This window comes from Azolla caroliniana, unplaced genomic scaffold (genome assembly GCF_043228905.1).
Source record: "Azolla caroliniana isolate FFs.n. ecotype wild unplaced genomic scaffold, voAzoCaro1.0.p SCAF_2, whole genome shotgun sequence".
Lineage (NCBI taxonomy): Eukaryota > Viridiplantae > Streptophyta > Polypodiopsida > Salviniales > Salviniaceae > Azolla > Azolla caroliniana.
Window position 1 is genome coordinate 2,473,530 of NW_028230437.1, and position 21,353 is coordinate 2,494,882.

Here is a 21,353-nt window from a genome sequence, read left to right on the forward strand (position 1 = left end):
TTATGATTTTTTTGGTATTTACCATTACTAAACCATTTGTTGAAGATCCGAAAATATTATTCAATGCATCATTCCATGCAGTATTGTTATTACGTTTTAGGAGTGTTCTTACATGACCTTGAAACATGAGGTAGTTATCTTTACTGAAGACATGTTGGACAAGTTTTCTTTCTATTTAAAATGCAATGTCAAGCATAAGAAAGTGTTACCTTGAAATTTAATTGACACAAGCCTCCCAAACTTGATATATGATAGGGACAAATTAATCACTTGGAAAGGACCTATTGGTTTCTGCCCATCCTTTGGGTGATTTATTTTTCCATCATGGTAGTATGTTATTTAATCTGAAGTGGTGATTAGGTTGCCATCTATAGACATGAATTTTGAGCTCAATATTCATGCCATAGCTACTTAAGACTATGTAGCCACATTATTCTTTCATGAACTAATGGATCAATGTCTATCATATCAACTCCCTTGCAGAACCCTTCAAACAACCTCTACCTCTTGACTATAAAGAATTTTCAAACGAGAGTGCACACAACGACTATGAGAGAAATTTTTGCAAGGATTGGGTTTGGTCGAAGATGTGCAAGAAGCATAGTTGAATGTGATCAAAAGCAAAGTATTGTATGAAAGTGTGTTAATTAGACTCCTTCACTTGTTTAGGGCAAAGTGTGTATGCTCAGCTACCCTCGTCACTTATACCACAACACCATGTCTCACATCATAAGGAGTGTGAGCTAAGTCACATGGATTTAGTGGTTTGGATGGCAAACAACGACATGGGCTCTAACATGTATTGATGTGTACATTTTCCTTGTTAAGCAAAAAAATGTTTTTGTAATTAGGTGCAACAAATGTAGTATAATCTAAGAAGCATGAGCCTCCACATTTTTCCCATGTCATGCATGGTACATTAATGTAGCAAAAGTGCTTCATTCAAGAAGGAATCTATTGATGCATTATCCAGCAACTATGTTGTGTGTTATCATCCAAACCATTTTCCATATCTTGCATCTAACCAAAACCCAAAATTTTGCATTTTAGATCTTTTTGCTCACTTCCAATGCGATTCTAACAAGTCGATGTAGGGAAAAAAATTGAACCTTAAGGATGCTGTCAACAACCCCTTCCATGGTCGCAATCTCAATGGGAAGTGATCCCATCCCAAGAAGTAAGATAGTGCATAATGTTCTTGGCCTTCACAAACTTGGCAACCGTTTATTCTAATTCATCAATACATTAACCAAATCAAGTTAGTGACTGGGCATCTTTTCTTAACACTAAATAGTGTTGTTTAAAACATCTGAAATTTCATCACCCATAAACACACAACATATAACCTTCTCATAGATTCGGGAAATTGCAGACATATATTCACTTGGCACTAGAGTTGTTCCAAGTGCCTCCAAATATGCGTAAGGTACCATATCAAAAGTTGTCCTAAAGACTATGAAGCAACAATATAAAACATTACTCTCAAGTGACTTTCTTCCATTCGAATAGAATAAAAAAAATGTATGATCCCTAATGAGGCAAATTTTGACTTATGGGACCAAATCAACATATGTGACTCCTCAAGAATGGGGGTTACTACTTCTCTCAATTGTTAAAATAATGCACACATATGTGTGTTGACATTTCTCGGAGGAAGTTTGAGTATGACACTCACATTATCATTCTCATTTAACCAATCATTATATTCCTCGCGAATTACCTTTATACATTGAGCATGTGATAAGTAAGTGATATTCATCCTCCACTAGGTTTTCATTGCATACCTTGCAAATCTTCGTGATTGTGTGATGATGCCTTGGTGCCACCTCAACAACTAGCTTTCGTTACAAAGTCCAAAGAAGTGTAAGGTTCTCCAAGACCCAAGCCTCATGGGGTAGTGAGATGCGATTGGATAAGTTCTAACATTTTTTTCCTTATATTGGGGGTTAATATTAACAATTTAATATTCCAATTTTGACATATTAGCATCTTGCCACTTCATCTTTAGTGCTTATAGTAATCTATCTTCAATTATCACATCACATAGAGCTCCAATAAATCTTTTACCCCCAATCTCTCCTACTTCATAAAGCAACACTTGGACCACCATAGCATTGAATAACATCAATCCCATTTCCCATCCTCGATATCGCTTTGGTTGCGTTGATTCCTAAACATATAATAACTATTCCAACCCACTTGAAGTCGGACTCATTGTATACATTGCATCTATTTGTCAATGGGACATTAATACCAAAATATTCGAAGCTTTGCATCACTTGTATTGGTTCTCCCTTGTATGTAAATGTGGAGTAGTCCCTTGGTTGTATTCTCTTTATTGCCATCATTTTTGTTTTGTCCACGTTTATAGTTCGCCTAATGATTTCCCAAAACAAGTACCACATTTTTTATGACAGTTCAACAACAATAGTTATGGATGAGACCACTAAAATGTTGTAAATGCATTCCTAGAATTGATGTGAAACCCAAAATTTGTAGAATACATGCATTTCCTTTCTATCTCTCGAAAGGAAATGTATTTTTTAGAGTCAACAAACATAAATGGAAGTGGTCAATTTATAAAAGAAGATGTTGGAATATTTATTACTCAACCTAGAACATGAACAATGGTATTGACTTTCAACTAAGTTTTCAAATGCCTTTTGGAAACTGTTGTTGGGTGGGGGGTGGAGCCAAAAGCAGCTCCACCCCCCTCCCAAGGGGGTTTGAGTGTGACGGGAGAGAGAGACACACAGAATGAGAGGGAAAATGAAAATGAAAGGCAGACACACTATTGAGGGGTAACTTCACTATTATTCCCTTCTTTTCATGCCCTATGGGTGGGGTTTATAAAATACAAAATCTTAGCATTACCGGACAATACAAAAAGCCAAATGGGGGTAGTTACACCTACTTGCTCCACTCTCTCACATTTGTACACATGCACACAAAAAGCTAAATGTGCATGTGTACACACTCTTCCTCACAGTCACACATTACACATTACACCCTTAACCCTCCCGTACACCTATACAAGTAACACCTGGCACGCCTATTGGACGTCGAACCCACATGCCCATGCCAAAAACTCGTCAACCAGAACTCCATTCGTCTTCTCTTCTCTCGTCGATCGGAAATCCCTCGACCAAAACACTGCTCTTCGATCGAAACTCGCTTGACATGAACCTTCCTGTTCGGTCAACACGACATTCTGTGGTTGTCGATATTATGTGACGTTCATCGACGACTTCTCCAGGCACACCTGGATATTCCCTATGCGACAAAAGAGTGAAGTGTTCTCACACTTCCAGAAATTTAAACATGAAGTCGAAAAGACAACCGGTCGACATGTACGGTGCCTTCAATTGCATGGAGGCAAAGAGTATTTCTCTGATGCCTTCACAACATACCTTCGACAAGAAGGAATTCGGAGGGAGTTTACATACCGACACACACCTCAACAGAACGGGGTAGTTGAACGAAAGAATCGGCATATACTCGAGGTGGCAAGGGCAATGATGAATGAGAAAAACTTGTCAAAATTGTACTGGGCTGAAGAGACAAACACGGTCGTCTACCTAATGAATCGGTGCACAACATCTGGAGTGCACTATGTAACCCCCCCCATGAGAAGTTCTATGGAAAGAAGTTGAACCTATCCTACAAAAGCATATTCGGCTCTATCGCATTTGCACATATTCCCGATAAAAAGCGGCAAAAGCTCGATCCAAAATCGAACAAATGTATCCTCATGGGGTACTCGCTCGAACAAAGGGGTATAAGTGCTTCAACCCCTTTACCAAGAAGGTATGAGTGAGTAGGGATGTTGTATTCGACGAATCTGCTTCCAAGTACATAGTTGACTCAATTCCATCCGATCCGATCGAAACCAACTTCGAAATAGACTTGGAGGATGATTGACTAAGGCTCACACCAAATGAGAGTTCAATCTCAACCAAATTGAGTGGACCACAAGAGCCACCGAGCGACCATAGCACGTCACGACCAAGTTCGAAATCGGACAAAGGAAAGGCCAAAATGCCTTGAGTACAAATGGCTCGAATGAAAACGAATCGGCTCACTCACTTGACAGTGAGTATGTTGGATTGGATGTTCCTATCATGAGGACACCAGGAACCAAGAAAATGTCCTTGAAGACAAGTGAACAACTCTGTCGGTCCACTCAATAGAAGGTGGCGACAGTTCGGGAGCCGGAAATTTTTTTTGAAGCCGCTAAGGACCCACAATGGGTCGAAGCAATGAACAAGGAGATGCAAGCACTCTCCAAAAAGGAGACATGGGAACTAGTCCCCCCTTCACCCCATCAGAAGGTAATCGAATGCAGGTGGATATACAAGGTGAAGCACAATGCCGACGGCACCATCAATCAATATAAGGTCTGGCTTGTGGCAAAAGGGTATGCACAGACACACGGGATCGATTACAAAGAGACCTTTGCCCGGGTGGCAAAGATGACTACCATTTGAACCGTGATTGTGCTTGCAACAGCGAAAGGGTGGCACCTCCATTAGATGGACATCAAGGACACCTCCATTAGATGAGGAGGTGTACATAGTACAACCACCCGAATTCAAGTCGTGTACACATCCGACTATTATTTGCCGACTCAAAAAGCCTCTCTACGGGCTCAAGCAAGCCCCTAGAGCATGGCATTTGAAGATAATCCAATATCTTCACCAAATCGGCTTCAAAATGTCCAAGTCTAGTAATTCCAAGTCCAACAACTCTAGAAGATAGCTATTCATCATCATATATGTGGATGACTTCGTCATTGGAGGAGAGCACATAGTAGATATCAAACATATCAAGAAGCTTCTTTCCAGCCGATTCGAAATGAAAGACATGAAGTACTACATTACTTTTTGGATATAGAACTAATATGGACTCCTGACGGCATCATGATCTCCCAACGACATTATGTCCTCGATCTACTCTTTAAGTTCGGGATGACAGAGTGTAAGCTCGTCGCTACCCCTCTCGGCCGAAATCTCAAGCTAGATGCCAACTGCAGCACATAAGAGTGTGAGCCGACTCACTACCGACAACTTGTTGGAAGCCTTCTCTATCTCACCATTACTCGGCCCGACCTCAATTACATGGTCGAACTCCTTACTCAGTTCCTGCAGACACCACAAAACATTCACCTAAACTGTGTTAAGAGAGTGTTACGCTATGTAAGTGGGACGATGGACTTCGACATCCTCTATAAATCGGCCACACTAATTTGTCTCGAAGGGTACGTCGATGCTGAATGGGCTAGTTACAAAGTTGATTCACGATTAAGATCAAGATTCGTCTTCTCCCTCGATAGCGGAGCCATATCGTGGAGCAGTAAGAAGCAGCCGACAATTGCACTATTGAGCAGAAAGGCCGAATATAGGGGCGCGATAGTTGCCGCATGAGAAGTTGTGTGACTGAAGAGAATCTTGAAGGAGCTAGGCGTTCCCATCAAGGATATGGTTCTCTACTGCAACAACATGACCAATATCCATGTGGCCTGCAACCCAATTTTCCATGCTCGAACCAAGCACATTGAGGCGCACTATCACTACACCCGAGAGCGTGTCCTGGTCAAAGATGTCGACCTGCAACATATCAACACAAATCTACAAACGGCTGACATTTTCACAAAGGCCCTGGGAGCCGACAAGCTACGGCAGTTCGCGACAAACCTAGGCCTCTCGACCGCCACAAGTCGAGCTTGAGGGTGGTTATAGAGTAAGGAATGGGACGGGCTAGGAGCTCGCCTGAAAACCGAACGGAGCAACCGAAGTCGGCACCGTCCTCACCAAAGACCAACCCAAACTGACTATCCGACAATTGGAGGTTGTGTTTGAAGGGGACATCCCCCTCATACACCTCTCTTTTGTAACACACGGGACTACATAATGTAGCCGTGCAATGTTTTTAATTTTAATTTTAGCTCCCCCCTTTTCGCTTGTAGGACATGCTCGGGACTACATTTTCGGTAGCCGATGTTTGTAAAAAACTCTAGCACCCCCCGTACTTTCCTAAATTACCTTCCTACCCCTTCCCTTACTTTCCCAAATTACCCTCCTTTTCAAAATTACCACCCTACCCTTCCCCTCACTTTTCCCTAATTACCACCCCACCCCTCCCCTTACCTTCTTAATTACCCTCCTACCCCTACCCTTACCTTCTTAATTACCCTCCTACCCCTCCCCTTACCTTCTTAATTGCCACTCTACCCCACCCCTTACCTCACCTCCAAATTACCACCCTAACCCCCCCTCACCTTTATCACTTTTTTTATCGCTCTACCCCTCCCCCCACCTTTCCGTATTACCATACCTCTACCCCTCCCTCACTTTTCACTCCTACCTATCTTTACCCCTCCCCCACTTTGTTAAAAATTTTCCTACTCCTTCCCACTTTTACCTATTTTTTGCTCCACCCCTCCTCCAAGTTTCCCTATTTATACCTCTACCCCTCCATTTTTCCTAACTCTACCTCTACCCCTCCCATGACCTTTACCTTTTTAACTTACCACCCTACCTTTTCTCTCTCTACCTTTTTGCACTGATTACCACTAGCGCCCCTTATCATACCCTTACCATATTAAAACCCACTACCCTTTCCTTTCCTAAGTGCACATGTGCACATAGCACACCCTCACCGCCCACTCCCTAATTTGAATCCCCTCAACCCTCCACTTTACCCTTCCCTCATAAACCCTATGTAAACCCCTCAAATCCACTCATGGTCTTATGGCACTTATGAGCCCTTAGGGGCGAAACTAATTTGCCAATAGCATTTGACCATGTCCCCCCTCCCCCCTAAACCCTTGTAATTTTTCATTCATAATGATAATTACATATTTTTAATTATGTTTTCTCTCTCCCTCCCTCCCTTTTTAATTATGTTTTAATCTCATTTTATATTTTTATTAGGGAAAAGTACCAAGATACCCCTGGAAGTTCGTCTATTTACCAGAATGCCCCTAGAAGTTTCAAATTTACCAAACTACCCCTATGTCCAAAAAATTACACTTTATAAAGTAATTATACACTCAAATATTTGGTAAATAGGACTAGTTCGGGTCCATTTCTTCAATCTTTGATAAATAGGGCTTGTAGATTTGAGTGTATAATTACTTTATAAAGTGTAATTTTTTGGACATAGGGGTAGTTTGGTAATTTTGGAACTTCCAGGGGCATTATGGTAAATAGACGAACTTCCAAGGGTATCCTAGTACTTTTCCCTTTTTATTACTACCTTTATCTTTCATTTTAATTAATATGTTAATCCCCTCCTCTCCCCTTACCCCTCTTTTTAATTTTTAATTATGTTTTTAATCTTGTTTTTAAGTTTAATATTAGGTTTACTTATGTTTTAATCTCTAACCCTCTTTCTCACACACACTTTTAATTTTTTAATTAGTATGTTAATCCCCTCCCCTTACCTTGTTTTACATTTAGGTTTATATTTCTAGATTTATGTTTATGTTTTTAGTTTTCGGTTTATGATTTTTATTATTATGTTTATGTGTTAATCGTTTTATTAGTGTTTATGTTTAACCTTAATCGTAGTAATTAACCCCCCACCCCTCTTCCCCCTTCTCCTATTTCTACTCCCGCCTTCTTCCTATACACCAAGCATTTTAACGATTCAGGTGCGCTCAAATCGGCGTTGGTGTTCCTCTTCTCTGACATCTTCTCCAACATCTACCCGTCGATGACCCACCATTCCGCACTCTTTGTTTCAACCGCAACGTCAACAAACCTAGGTCTCTTGACCGCCACATGTCAAGCTTGAGGGGGGGTATAGAGTCGAACAGAGCAACCGAGGCCAACACCGTCCTCACCAAAAACCAACCCAATTTCACTATCCGACGATTGGAAGTTGTGTTTGAAGGGGCGTGTTAAGAATTAAACTCAACTTCCCTAGTGTGGGAACACACCTTAAGAATCGCCAAGTGTGTGAACACCCCACCACTTAGTATCATAACTAATGTGTCATAGAAGTTAAGCCTTATGACACATAGTTACTAGGTAGTTAAGTCTACACCTCTTTCCCAAGAGGCGGTTGTTGTAATAGAATATAGAGAGAAGGTAACTACAATTTAGTTTTTACTATTTTTCTGTATACTCTGTGTTTTCTCTCTCTCTCTCTCTCTCTCTCTCTCTCTCACACACACACACACACACACACATAACACAAATCCTTAATCTTTTCCGCTGCATAGAATCACACTCAATTCTTTACAATGGTCAATTCCTCTTGGGGACTTGGCTCTTTTTCAACACCCGTCTTGGTATAACCTCATCATCATACATCCTTTTCGGCCTTTCCACCTCGGCGAATGCTTGCATATAATGCATATTTCTTCATCCTTACACTTAAGATGCATATAATGCACATTTCTTCTCATAAATCCGTGTTCGAATCTCACCAGCCACTTCCAATGCTAAATCCCTTTTCTCATTGTATTTTTTTTTATTTCATTCTTCAATGCATCAAAGTCTTGCAAAGTCACATAATTCTACAGAACTCATATGTCCGTCCATATCTATACCATCACTACAAGAGCTCCTATCTTTGTTCTAGGTTTGTAGCCAGCTTCTCTCTTGCAATATAGCTCTTGCCTCAAGGCTCTGTAGATTGAAAACATCAGTTTTCTCATCAAAAGAGGCTTTTCTAGTTGCAGATGTGATGGGTATCAAAAGAATCCATATCTTTCCAAGAAAAAACCAATGTTCATTGTGAGTGTGCATTGACTCGACTAACTTAGGAGAAAAAGCTTAGAAACTAGCCTTTCCATTGGATCTTCCGAAAATACATTTCCTTTCTGGTGGTTTTGAAGCATAGTCTATTTCTTCGCAGTAGCCACGGCACGGAAGTGGAGCCATGGAGCCATACTTGAAATCCATTGGAAAATTGAGAGTATAAACAATTTGATAGAACTTACCTCATTCAATCTTCCAAAACTATGCTATTGCAACCATCATCTTCTTGAAGGGGGGGAATGCCTTACAATGTTTTGGCTACATTGCTTTATGTTAACATAAGGACCTACATTATGCTCCAATTTAACTTAACCCTAATATTTTTCAAACTTACAAATGTTCTCGAGCACATAAGAGGGAAGTTAGCCACTTTCTATATGGAAATCAACAACCATTCAACAAATGATGGAGAAGGCTGAGTCACAAACACTTTAGCCAAATCTTGCTCGAGCTTCAAACGCAAACTCTCTTTTTTCCAAGAAAAAATTGCTTCCCGTTAGTTAGGCGAATCGCATGTACAAATCAGGTTGTGTACACTCTAAGTATCTATCAGTACTCTACTATTTACAAATCGCTTTCATTTGTATTTGGCTATCGTTGTATGACACCTTAGATCAAAAAAGGTGGGGCAATTGTTGTCCACAGAATAACAAACAACTGCCTTATTTTTCAACAAGCATCAAGACACAACTAGCAAGCTTCGAAACGCAGCTAAACATTGATATCACCGAAAGCAATATGGGTGATTTGCTAGTTAAGGGGGTAGAGCTAGTGAGGTGGCTGGAAGCACCATTTCAGATGTCCTGACGTGAAGTCCACCAATGGTGTGGTTGCCCAGAGTGAGATAAATTGTGCTCGTGCCAACTCTTGAGACTCTAAATCTCCCATATAGGTTTTTGAATTGTGGACACAAGTTACCACAAGATCAATTCATATAATTGTGATGGAATCAACTCTTATATTAGCGCATGGGATACAATGATACTGCATCTCACTAGTTTCTTCCATGGCTACTAATCTCCATCACCAACATGCTTAGGCGTCTCTGTTCGAGCAGACTAAGGAATGCCAACGACAAAGCAAATCACAATTACCAAGATATACGGCACATGGGCCGTGGCATCACTAAATCATGGAGAACATTTCTTAACATGGTGGATCCACACAAAAATTTCCCCATAACATCATTTCACCACACCAAGAAGCCTAGATACAAAGTCCAATCACCACTAAACTAGATATTAGCTATGCACTTCATGCTTGTAAATTGTCTCAAAATATCATTCCAGAACAGGCATTAAGATCATGGTCATGAGCTTTAGGAAATCTAGAGATTTTATTTTTATTTTCCTATGTATAACATGAATTGACCAATATTTGTAATCATGATTGATAGGCCAATTTTGGCCTATAGTAGATGATAACGTCTCTCTCTTTCCAAAACCTTCTTCAATGACATGAAAGTGTACTCTTAAGAATGAGCATGAAAAGAAGACCACATTGGTCTGTCTTTTTTCAGCTTCCTTTAATAGTAATTTATATCAGGAAAATAGATGTTAGATGTTCTTCCAAGCAGTGTTTCCTTGGACACGATTTAAAAATCTCGCATGCAAATGTATCCAATCAAAGTTTAAGCAATCAATTCATCGCTAGATTTGAAAAGAAGTGATGGTGTTTGCAATATCTGACGTCTATTCTTTGATTAGCTTCATTAATAATAATTTATATTAGGTGAATATGACTTAAGATCATGTGCTCATCTTTTTTTACTAACCAAATCTCACAAAAACCATGATCGATGTAATCATGCGACTGTGCAAGCAGATCATCAAAAGTTGTGCTATTTTCTCTCACAAGCAAAGTTGTGCAAAAAGCAAATATGACAGGCAAATTTCTTGTTCATATTTTATTTCAAATAGTGTGCTTGCTCAATAGCATACCTTGAACTGCTACATATATTGTCAAGGGTTTGATTTGCTACATACTGCTTTTAAGAGTAAAAAAATGCAGAATAAAAAAGACAAATCCCATGAATACCAAATAGTGACTTACATGGATAAAAAAATTAAGTACAGATTTTGATTGATGTATTTATATCTTCGCTATCCCAATTGTTGCTGGAAACATTTCAGAACCCCACTCATCCAAAATTACACAATTTAAAGATTGCACAATAGATATTTCAATTAAAGCTTGAACGCTATGCATGAGTTATATATTGAGCTGCCAAAAGACAAACAAACTAGATAGAGAGAGAGCTCCCATAAATTATTGAAGTGTAAAAAGAGCACATTATGGGAGCCAATCGGTTGATGAATAGAAAGACCAAATCACATGGATAAAGTCTACGCAAGGATTTTGATCCCAACTTCCCAATAGTTGCTTCAAACATTCCAGAACCAGATGATTCCATAAAAGATATTACAGTTAAGTTGGAATGCCATGCATGTGTTATCTATCTGTCAAAGATAAACAAACTAGAGAGAATATCTTCCACGATATTTTTGATTGGTTAATTGGCAATGAAACCTGATGAGATATATTTTCAACTTAAGTTTTCTAACCAGAGCTATGATCAGGCGCACCTGGATTTTGTTTTGCACCAGAAGCAGTGTGAACTTTCTCAAGAGCTTTTTGACTCGCTTCTCCAGCTGCCTTTGAGACTTTATTGAAAGCTCCGGTAACCCAAGCAGCACTTGTGAGAATATGCTTATTTTTCATCAGTGCTGAACCAGCACTAGTCACCTTTTGCTCAGCAGCTGAGAATGCAGATCGAGTCTTTTCAGTAACGTGATACTTTTCATCGATCGCTTTCACATGGTCGTTTACTGCAGCTGTGCCAGAGCTGATTTTTTGTGACAACCCCATTTTTTTGTCTAGAGATGATACTGTGGCCGTAGCATTCGCTGATAGATGATGTTTTTCATCAAAGTTTTTGGCCTTGCTCATTGCATCTTTTCCGAGATCATAACCCTTAGCAAGCATTGTCGAGATCATATCTTGGGCTTTAGTAACTGCCGCCGGTACTCCTGCTGATGACTGTGACTAAAAATAATTAAATGATGGAAACCTTGAGGCCAATTAGATTTAGGGGAAATTTCTGAAATAATGTTGAGTTTTTCTTTATTTCACAAATACCTTTGATCACCCCCAAAAGAGCAATTGAATGTGCTATTTGTGCATTTATATTGCTGATTTATCCCTTTCCCTCAGTTATATATACTCTATTAGCAATTATATGATCAAGGCATTTGGGGACATAGTGAAAACTAGTGGATATTTAGGGAAATCAAAAGAAAACATCAGGGATATTTCAGCTTTGGACTTGCTTATTAAAATATAAAAAAAATCAAAATGCCCTGAAGTTTTAGGATATTCACCAGAATACCCCGATCTTTTAAAAGATGAGCAAAATACTCCACTGTAGTACAATTTTGACTACTTGTGGTATTCTGGCTTTGCTTTAAAAGTAGGAGCTATTCTGGTAAATAGCCAATGTGTTAGCAGTATTTTGGTGTTTTTTCTAGAATATATGTGTCAATTAGTTTTCAGTCGAAAAGCTTTACCACAGTGCGCTTTAATGTGTTGTTGTTGGGAGAAGAAGACTGATGCTCCTCAACTTCTGTGATTGTAACCACCTGATCAACAATTGTCGCTCCCTAAAAGTAAAACCAGAAAGTTATCGACTCATCATAAATTACAAAACATAAGAGGTCATATATCCCATTGAAGATTCTATTCTACCCCATTTTTAGGGAAGGGAAGATCAAAACGTGACAGAAAGAAATGTGACCTTATCATCTTTATAAAACACAGCATTACAACCAGTATTAATACAAGTATTAGAAAAAGGGATATACAGATAATAGGATGGCAGTTTCTATCGCTTCTGGATCTTTGAATGTTACAAATGCAACCTTTGATCCTTCAGCATTACTGTTGGTTAACCATAAACAAAAATTGCAAGTTAACTTAGAAGTGAGATTTTAATGTTTTTCCAAACATAATAAGAACCACGTGAAATTACATGTTATTCATGTAGTGCTGCAAACTACTATACCTCTGAACATCGATATGTAGAATTTCACCAGAAAAAGAGAAGAAGTCATGGATATCGCGTTCTGTCACCTTTAGAGACAAGTTGCTCACCTTCACAGTCCTGGTCTGCAGAACACAATTACATAAATTATTCATCATACCTCATAAATCAAGTTAAACAATGAAGGATAGGATGGTATTTTCATTAGTTGTGAAAATCTTTTGATTGGGCATAAAACCAGTTAAAAGATATGTGTTGTTGAGAGACAAGCTCAACATCGGCCGGATCGGCTGAAGAAGCCGAGGACCGGATTGGTTGGGACCGATCGGTTAGGCCGAGTGCGTAAACCGGGAGGTTGTTAGGAAAGATATTCCGTGAGGAATATATTTGGGAGTTAGTGTAGGAGCTCTTGATGAGCATTGAAGTACTGTCAGTACTTCGGTCAGTCCTAGGACTTGTATAAAAGTGTTCACTGAGCACGTCTTATGTACAAACAGAGTATTATTGTTGAATATAGTTTTTGTGTCTTCTCTCTCACTCTCTCTGTCTCTCCCGCGTATACCGTTTAAGCTCAAGCTCTCCATTGAACCTGAGTTTCCTTCCTTCTGTTCCGTCTTCATACTTGCTTCCACACGCTATTTTTTACATGGTATCAGAGCGCGAGGGTTGAGAACCCTGCAGCCGACACAGCTTGACGAAGAAGAACGAGAAGAACGATGGATAGAGGCATGGCGAGCTCGCTTCCAACAGAGAAGCTCGACAGAACCAACTACGCGTCTTGGTCCTACAAGATGCACCAGTATCTGCTCGGGCACGGCTACTGGAGTTATGTCGAAGGAGCTAATGACGCGGCACCCGAATCGACACACAGAGGCTTCCCGTCGTGGGAGCAATCGGCGAGCAGGGTATTGTACTGCTTCGCGTCGTGTGTGGGCGAACAGCTATTGAGCTATGTTCGGGATGCAAAGACGCCGAAGGGTGTGTGGGAAAATCTGAAGAAGATTTTCGCCGCGAGCACCACAGCCAGGAAGCTTCAGCTCCGACAGGAGTTGAGCAACCTACGACAACGCGACTTATCGGTGGCGGACTATACCTCGAAGATCAAGGATATCTGCGACTCCCTTGCCTCCATAGAGGTGAACATCGAGGAGAGCGAGATGGTCCAGATCTGTCTCGGAGGTTTGGCGTCGAAGTTCGGAGCGTTCCGAACGGCTGTGTGTACCCGGGAGAATACGCCGTCCTTTTTCGACTTACAGTCGATGCTCCTAGTAGAGGAGAACCACGCGGGTGCATCTACAAGCATGCACACCGACAGCAGAATGTTGTACACAGAGGGAGATAGGCCCCGTGGACGTGGAGGACGAGGCGAGTCGGTGCGCAATGGAGGCGGCCGACGAGATCAAGGAAGAAGGCACCGAAGTGATGCCGACAGCAACTCCGGACCCTCCGGAAACAGGGGGAGTCGAAGCGATGAGAACCGGCAAGGGAAGGCCATCGCGGAGTGCTGGTACTGTGGCAAGAAAGGCCACAGGGAAAGTGAGTGCAGGAAGAAGCACGCCGATTCGGAGAGAACTGGTTCCGAAAACGGCTCCAGACATACCGACAAGGGAAATCGGCAGCAATCACACTACGCCGAAGACTCCGGGAGAGCCGGAGAAGGGCTGTCTTCGTGACGAGACACGAAGCAAACTCAATGAAACAGACCACCCCGAGATCGAACGAGGTGTGGTACGTAGACTCCGGCGCGTCAAACCACATGACGAGCCATAAGGAGTGGTTCTCGTACCTTGAAAAACCGATACAACCTGGAGTAGTCGCAACAGGAGACGACACTCCGCATCCGATCGCGAATGTCGGAGAAGTTCCCCTTACCCATGTCGGGCAAAAAGGGAAACTCATGAACGTGTTGCACGTTCCGACAATCACGAAGAACTTGGTCTCGGTCGGACGGATTGTCGACCAAGGGATGGAGGTTCGGTTTACACACCTCGAGTGCTTCATTGAGGAAGAAGGCCGTGTGATTGCGCAAGGGCGCAGAGACGGTAGGATGTTCATCCTCGATTCCACTGACGGCGGCACCGCAATGTTCGCAAAGGGACAAAAAGCCGAGTCGGACATCGACTTGTGGCACAAGCGGATAGGCCACGTCAACTACCAGCGGCTTCAAGATCTGCAATCGAAACAGGTAGTGTTCAGATTGCCCAAATTTAGTGGCCGAAAGGCACAAATTTGTGAAGCCTGCCATCTCGGGAAGCAACACCGACTTCCCTTCCTAAACGAGCGAAACCGGAGCCGGAACAAGCTCGACCTTATACACTCCGATGTATGGGGACCGGCACAAAACGTTAGTCTTGGCGGGAGCCGATATTTCGTCGACCACACGCGGCACACGTGGATCTACCTCATTGAGAGGAAGAGCGAAGTCTTCGACTGTTTCCATGACCTCAAAGGGTTCGTGGAAACAGAAACGGGACGAAAGATCAAGTGCCTGCGGTCGGATGGCAGGAAAGAGTACTTTTCCGGTCAATTCAACGGTTACCTACAACAAATGGGAATTCGCCGCGAATTCAGTTGTAGATACACGCCGGAGCAGAACGGCATGGCCGAGAGGAAGAATCGGTCAGTTGTGGAAGCGGCACGGGCAATGCTGGAGGAAAAGAGCTTGCCCAAGTTCTACTGGGCCGAGGCGGTAAGGATCGCGGTATACATCCAAAACCGGATCGGAGACAAAGTGTCGGCGCACGAGCTATATTTCAGAACGAAGCCGAACTTGCGACACTTAAGGGTGTTCGGTAGCATTACGTATGTGCATGTACCGAAGGAGAAAAGGAGGAAGCTGGACGCAAAGGCCAAGAAATGCATCTTGGTCGGTTACTTGGACGAGCAAAAGGGTTATAAGTGTTATAACCCTCGCACCAAACAAGCGCGTGTCAGTCGCAACGTTGTGTTTGACGAGTCCGCGTCCTGGTACCTACCCCCGACTACGAACCTCGACTCCAATCCGAGCTCTGACGATGAGGTCAGCGAGGCCGAGATGCCTCCGGATGAGCCCGAAATCGAGACCCGCGAAGAGAGTCCGATTTCACTCCGGTTAAGTGGACCAATTGGACGACTGAGTCGATACGACCAGTCTGATGAAGAGCCAGCGAGTGGTGGAGACTCGGTCGTGCATTCCCCGCGCAGGAAGTCGAGGAGACGGCTTACGCGCAAAGAGAAAGGGAAGAAGAAGGTGTCGGATTCCGGCACGGAAAGGAACGAGTCAGACCGACGCGAGTCCGACTCCGAGGGAACCGGTGACAGGTCTTTAAAGATGAAGACCGCGTCGGCCGAGAAGGCCTCGACATCGGCTAATGTGAGATTACGCCGATCTACCCGCCAAAAGAACCCAGTTGTGCGGTTCGGATACAACGAGTACATGGCGCATCATTATGCATACATGACCCGTGTAGCGGAAGTGCGTGAGCCGGAGAGCTACGCAGAAGCGGCTAAAGACACGAATTGGCATGCCGCGATGGAGGAAGAGATGCACGCATTGGCAGAGAACGAGACCTGGGACCTGGTTGACGCACCAAAAGGGGTAAAACTGATCGGGTGTAGGTGGGTGTACAAGGTCAAGTACAACACCGATGGCTCGGTCAACCGGTACAAGGCTCGACTAGTGGCAAAGGGCTACGCGCAGAAACACGGCATCGACTACGATGAGACATTTGCGCCGGTCGCAAAAATGACGACCGTCCGTGTTTTGCTCGCAGTAGCCGCGGCCAAGGGGTGGCACTTACATCAAATGGATGTAAAGAATGCGTTCCTACAAGGTGACCTTGAGGAACAAGTGTACATGGTACAGCCCCCCGGATTTCCCTCCGGAACAAACTCCTCGGCAGTATGCCGACTGAAGAAGTCCCTTTACGGACTGAAGCAAGCCCCGCGTGCCTGGAACGCTAAGATCACGCAACAACTGCGTCGGTTGGGCTTCGTCACGTCAAAATCGGACTCTTCCCTGTTCATCCGGAAAGGTCGACTCGGACCGGTTAGTATTTTACTGTATGTTGATGACTTGGTCATCACCGGCACCGACCTAGGTGAAATCGACCGCGTGAAGCTCCAGCTTGCGGCATCGTTCGACATGAAGGATCTGGGGGACCTTCATTACTTCCTCGGGATCGAAGTGATCCGTACCCCCGAAGGCATATTGATCAGCCAACATCATTACGTGCTGAGTATGCTCTTCAAATTCGGGATGGCCGACTGTAAGTCCGTCTCGACTCCTCTGGACAGAACTGTCAAGCTTCGTCCCGATACGGGAAAGGTATGCGACCCGACGAGGTTCCGACAAATTGTCGGAAGCCTCATATACTTGACCATCACCCGACCCGACCTCAGTTATCCGGTCAGAGTGATTAGTCAGTTCATGGCGCGACCTACCGAGGAGCACCTTCAGTGTGCGCAACGCGTACTACGGTACGTAAGTGGCACTAAGGACCGAGGACTGCTATATCGGACTGGTGCAGCCGTGCAGTTAGTCGGCTACACCGATGCTGATTGGGCTGGCAACGCCGCCGATCGCCGATCCACGTCTGGATACGCGTTCTCCCTCGGGAGTGCCGCGATCGCGTGGAGCAGTAAGAAGCAGCCGACAGTTGCACTGTCGAGCACCGAAGCGGAGTACCGAGGAGCGGCTGTCGCGACATGCGAAGCCATATGGTTGAAGCGGCTACTTAAGGACCTGCAAGAGGAGGTGTCCGATCCAACGACGATCTACTGCAACAACCTCAACAGCATCCAACTCGCGAAGAACCCCGTCTTCCACGCACGGACCAAGCACATTGAGGTGCACTACCATTTCGTCCGTGAGCGTGTCCTTTCCGGTGAAGTCGAACTTTAGTACGTTCCGACGGATCGGCAGGCTGCCGACATCTTCACCAAGCCTCTTGGTCTGGACAAGTTACGGCAATTCTCAGGTGCGCTCGGATTGCGTCACCTTGACATGCCGAACTTGAGGGGGAGAACAGTCCCGAACGACCAAGCAAGGCAACAGGAAAGGAGCGGAGACCGTGACACCGAGTCGGTTGACAAGTTCGACTTCGGATCGGCTGAAGAAGCCGAGGACGGACCCGCGGAGAAGTTCGGAAGCGGACAAAAGGGGAGCAACCGAAGGAGAGAGCTGAAGCCAACCATGGATGGGGAAGATGACGCCATCGAGGGCGAGAAGACCGAAGACGAGTTGGAGACAGCCAACCCGGACGAGAGCGAAAACCGATCGGAGGTAGCCGAGTCGGTTCGGATGTTTGATTCAGATACGCTGAATCAACTGAGGCCCAAGCGGAAGAAAAGGCAGCAGGAGAAGCGTCGACACCGCAACAGCAGAAGAGCTGATAAGGGCCGCATGAGCATACAAGCCGACCGGAAGGGTCGAAGCGCGCGTAGTTGAACAGGTCGAGGAGCGCGAGCGAGGCCTGAAGCCAGGAGGAACCGGAGCCATGAGCCCGAGGATCCCGAAGAGCCTCGAGTTGAGCTTGAGGGGGAGTGTTGAGAGACAAGCTCAACATCGGCCGGATCGGCTGAAGAAGCCGAGGACCGGATTGGTTGGGACCGATCGGTTAGGCCGAGTGCGTAAACCGGGAGGTCGTTAGGAAAGATATTCCGTGAGGAATATATTTGGGAGTTAGTGTAGGAGCTCTTGATGAGCATTGAAGTACTGTCAGTACTTCGGTCAATCCTTCTAGGACTTGTATAAAAGTGTTCACTGAGCACGTCTTATGTACAGACAGAGTATTATTGTTGAATATAGTTTTTGTGTCTTCTCTCTCACTCTCTCTGTCTCTCCCGCGTATACCGTTTAAGCTCAAGCTCTCCATTGAACCTGAGTTTCCTTCCTTTTGTTCCGTCTTCATACTTGCTTCTGCACGCTATTTTTTACATGTGTGAACCATGAAATTTCACAGCATTCTAGCCAAGAATAGGCATCATCTTTGTTATAGCTCTCAAGAGTAACAGGATATAAGAAAGACGACGCACTTCATTGACCACCTCTAAATGAGTGATTGGGCATAAAATCGGCTAATGTATATATATGTGGACCATGAAATTTACAAATGTCTGCCCAATAATAGATCTCACCTCTGTTGTGTCTCTCAAGAGTGGGATGATATTAGAGATGTCCATCTATGAAAATTTACAAACATGGTTTTTAAACCAAGAACAATGCATGTTCTGCTTGAACGGGATCTCCCCTGTATCAGTAATTTTTATTTCAGAATTGGATCTCTTTTTCTTAAAAAGATAAGACATCAAAACCCTTAATATCAGAGAGAGATGGCTTCCCTATTTTACCTATAATTGTGTGGTCATTGAGAAGGTTGGACGGATTTGGAAAACTCTGAGACAAAAATCAGTATCTTCTATGTGGCTCAAATAAGAGCAACAAACAGCAATCGAAATGAGTTTATTAGGTTACCCATTTCAGAAATTCATTTCGAAGATATACATTACTTCACTGACTTTATTGCTACCCCACAATACACATGCACACTATATATATGTGTGTATATATACGTATATATACATATATATAGATGCATGTATATATGTTTGTGTGTGTTTGAGGTGAAACCCCAAAAAAGACCCAATTCACATGTGATTGGCGGTTGATTTGTCGTTTTATACTAGATAAACTGAGGCATCTATTAATCCTTTTCATTTCTATTTAAAATGGAAATGAGTATTCAATAAATTATCCATAGAGATACTCAATGGAAAAGGACTGGTGTTGAAGGATCAACCCTCATAGATCAATCCTTGTCCAAATGCAAATAATTCGTATCATCGAGTTTTCATGCCAGATTGTGGAGTTCTTATGACCTACTTATAGTGTTATACACATTACCACATGAATAACACCACTATAGGGACTGGTTTAATCTTCATTTTTTTGCTATTGTTATTCAAAATCTCTGTGAGTATTTTCTGGCAAGGACAAGACATGTGTATATTGCAAACAATTGCAATCTGCATCATGATGGAAGAAATAAAGCGTAACAACTTCAGAATTGTGAGTATACTGGATTTGGTTTTTAGAATTTGCTATTGGAGTATTTTATAACTGCAATAAATATAAAGCACCCAACAATCTCTTCTCTCACACAAGATTTACTCAATTATTTTAGAACTGTCCTGTATATAATGACATGCAAAGACCACTTTTTTGTATTGGCCCTTGTGAGAGACCCGAGTTGAGTGATGGGTAGATTGACATGTAACATCATCTTCTGGTGAATGGAGCCATGTTGTGGGTAGTGCACATCACATAGAGTTCTAGGTGCATATCAAGTGAATGAATAAGATCAACAAGAAATATCGTCCTTCCATTCCCATTAAAGAGATGCATCTAAAAACAATATTTAGAAGGATGTGACGGAGAGTCTTCACATCTTCATTTAACTAAGCAATTTAACTGTGTGTGTCCAAATCATTTCCTCTCCTATCATGGTATCATAATGATTTCCTAAAGGATGGGATAGCTTCAGTCAATTACTCTGGCCATCTTGCCGGCACCTTCTTGTGCATTTGCCTCCCTCTACCTCTTTCACACTGTTGTCTCCATTTCGCCAGCCTGTCTCTTTGACTACAATAATTGAGCCTTTATGAACCTAAGATCTTAAAGAGGTTTCTTCTTTGTTTAATATTACCATCACAGGGAAACTATTACGCTGAATAATTGGTGGTTTGTTTAGGGTGTTACCTTCCTTTGTTAGCTCCTAAGGGATATTTCACCCTGCTTGATGAAATGGAATTCTAATTACTTATGAACTGCAATTTAGTCTATAATTCGTCAAAATTCATTTGCTATATTAAATCACAATTCATCAAAACTCTGTTTTATAATTCATGAGGATTCCATTTGAATCCTTTCAAAACTGATTATTTATCTAAAGAGTTCATAATTCGTCAAATATATATATACAACATTCACTTCATACAGACGTTTTATTAGAACTCCATTTGTCCTTTTAAGGATGATTATTTAAATGTATAGTCCACAATTCGTCAAATCTGTTTTAAATATATGATACAACATTCACTTCATACAGATGTTTTATTCGCATCCAAAATCAAACTAGATTTAGAAAAGAAGTACAGGAAAACCTCTTTTAGTTAGCCACAGTAAACTTCAGGAAACGAAAGCCTTCAACACGAAGGAACAGATTGATTAAGCATGAAATAAAACGAAGCGTTTAAAGTTACACAATGTTGAAACACTCGTTCCAAGCCATTTCATGAAGAAAATGAAAGGAAGCCAGAAACAACAATAAAGAAGAAAGTGGGAGATCTAAAGAACAAAAAAAAAAACCCTAAATTTTGGCCGCACAACGGGGTAAGGAAACAGGATGCCATGGGAACAGATAAAAGAAAACGTAAAGATTATGAGAGAAGGATGGACTCACCGCCATAGCCCGAGATCGTGTAAAGCTTCAGATTCTGCAGGAGAAAAAAGAAATAGAAGAAATGGTTCGTTTTCGTTTTTTTTTCTTCACATCACTTCACTTCAC

At 42.7% G+C, this 21,353-nt stretch overlaps 1 protein-coding gene across 2 annotated transcripts; it reads right to left on the minus strand.

Moving 5' to 3' along the window:
• Positions 1-10,932: 10,932 nt before the first annotated feature.
• LOC147867070 (binding partner of ACD11 1-like) lies at positions 10,933-21,353 on the minus strand. Of its 2 annotated transcripts, none has more exons than XM_087314757.1 (5): positions 21,249-21,353; positions 12,829-12,932; positions 12,629-12,704; positions 12,335-12,427; positions 10,933-11,807 (listed from the first exon to the last, which is right to left on the minus strand). In XM_087314757.1, the coding sequence occupies exons 1-5, from the start codon at positions 21,252-21,254 to the stop codon at positions 11,328-11,330; spliced, it is 759 nt and encodes a 252-aa protein (XP_087170883.1). In that variant the 5' UTR covers positions 21,255-21,353; the 3' UTR covers positions 10,933-11,327. The 2 variants fall into 2 exon arrangements, with proteins under 2 accessions (XP_087170883.1, XP_087170882.1); XM_087314756.1 differs by having other exon boundaries at positions 10,933-11,813.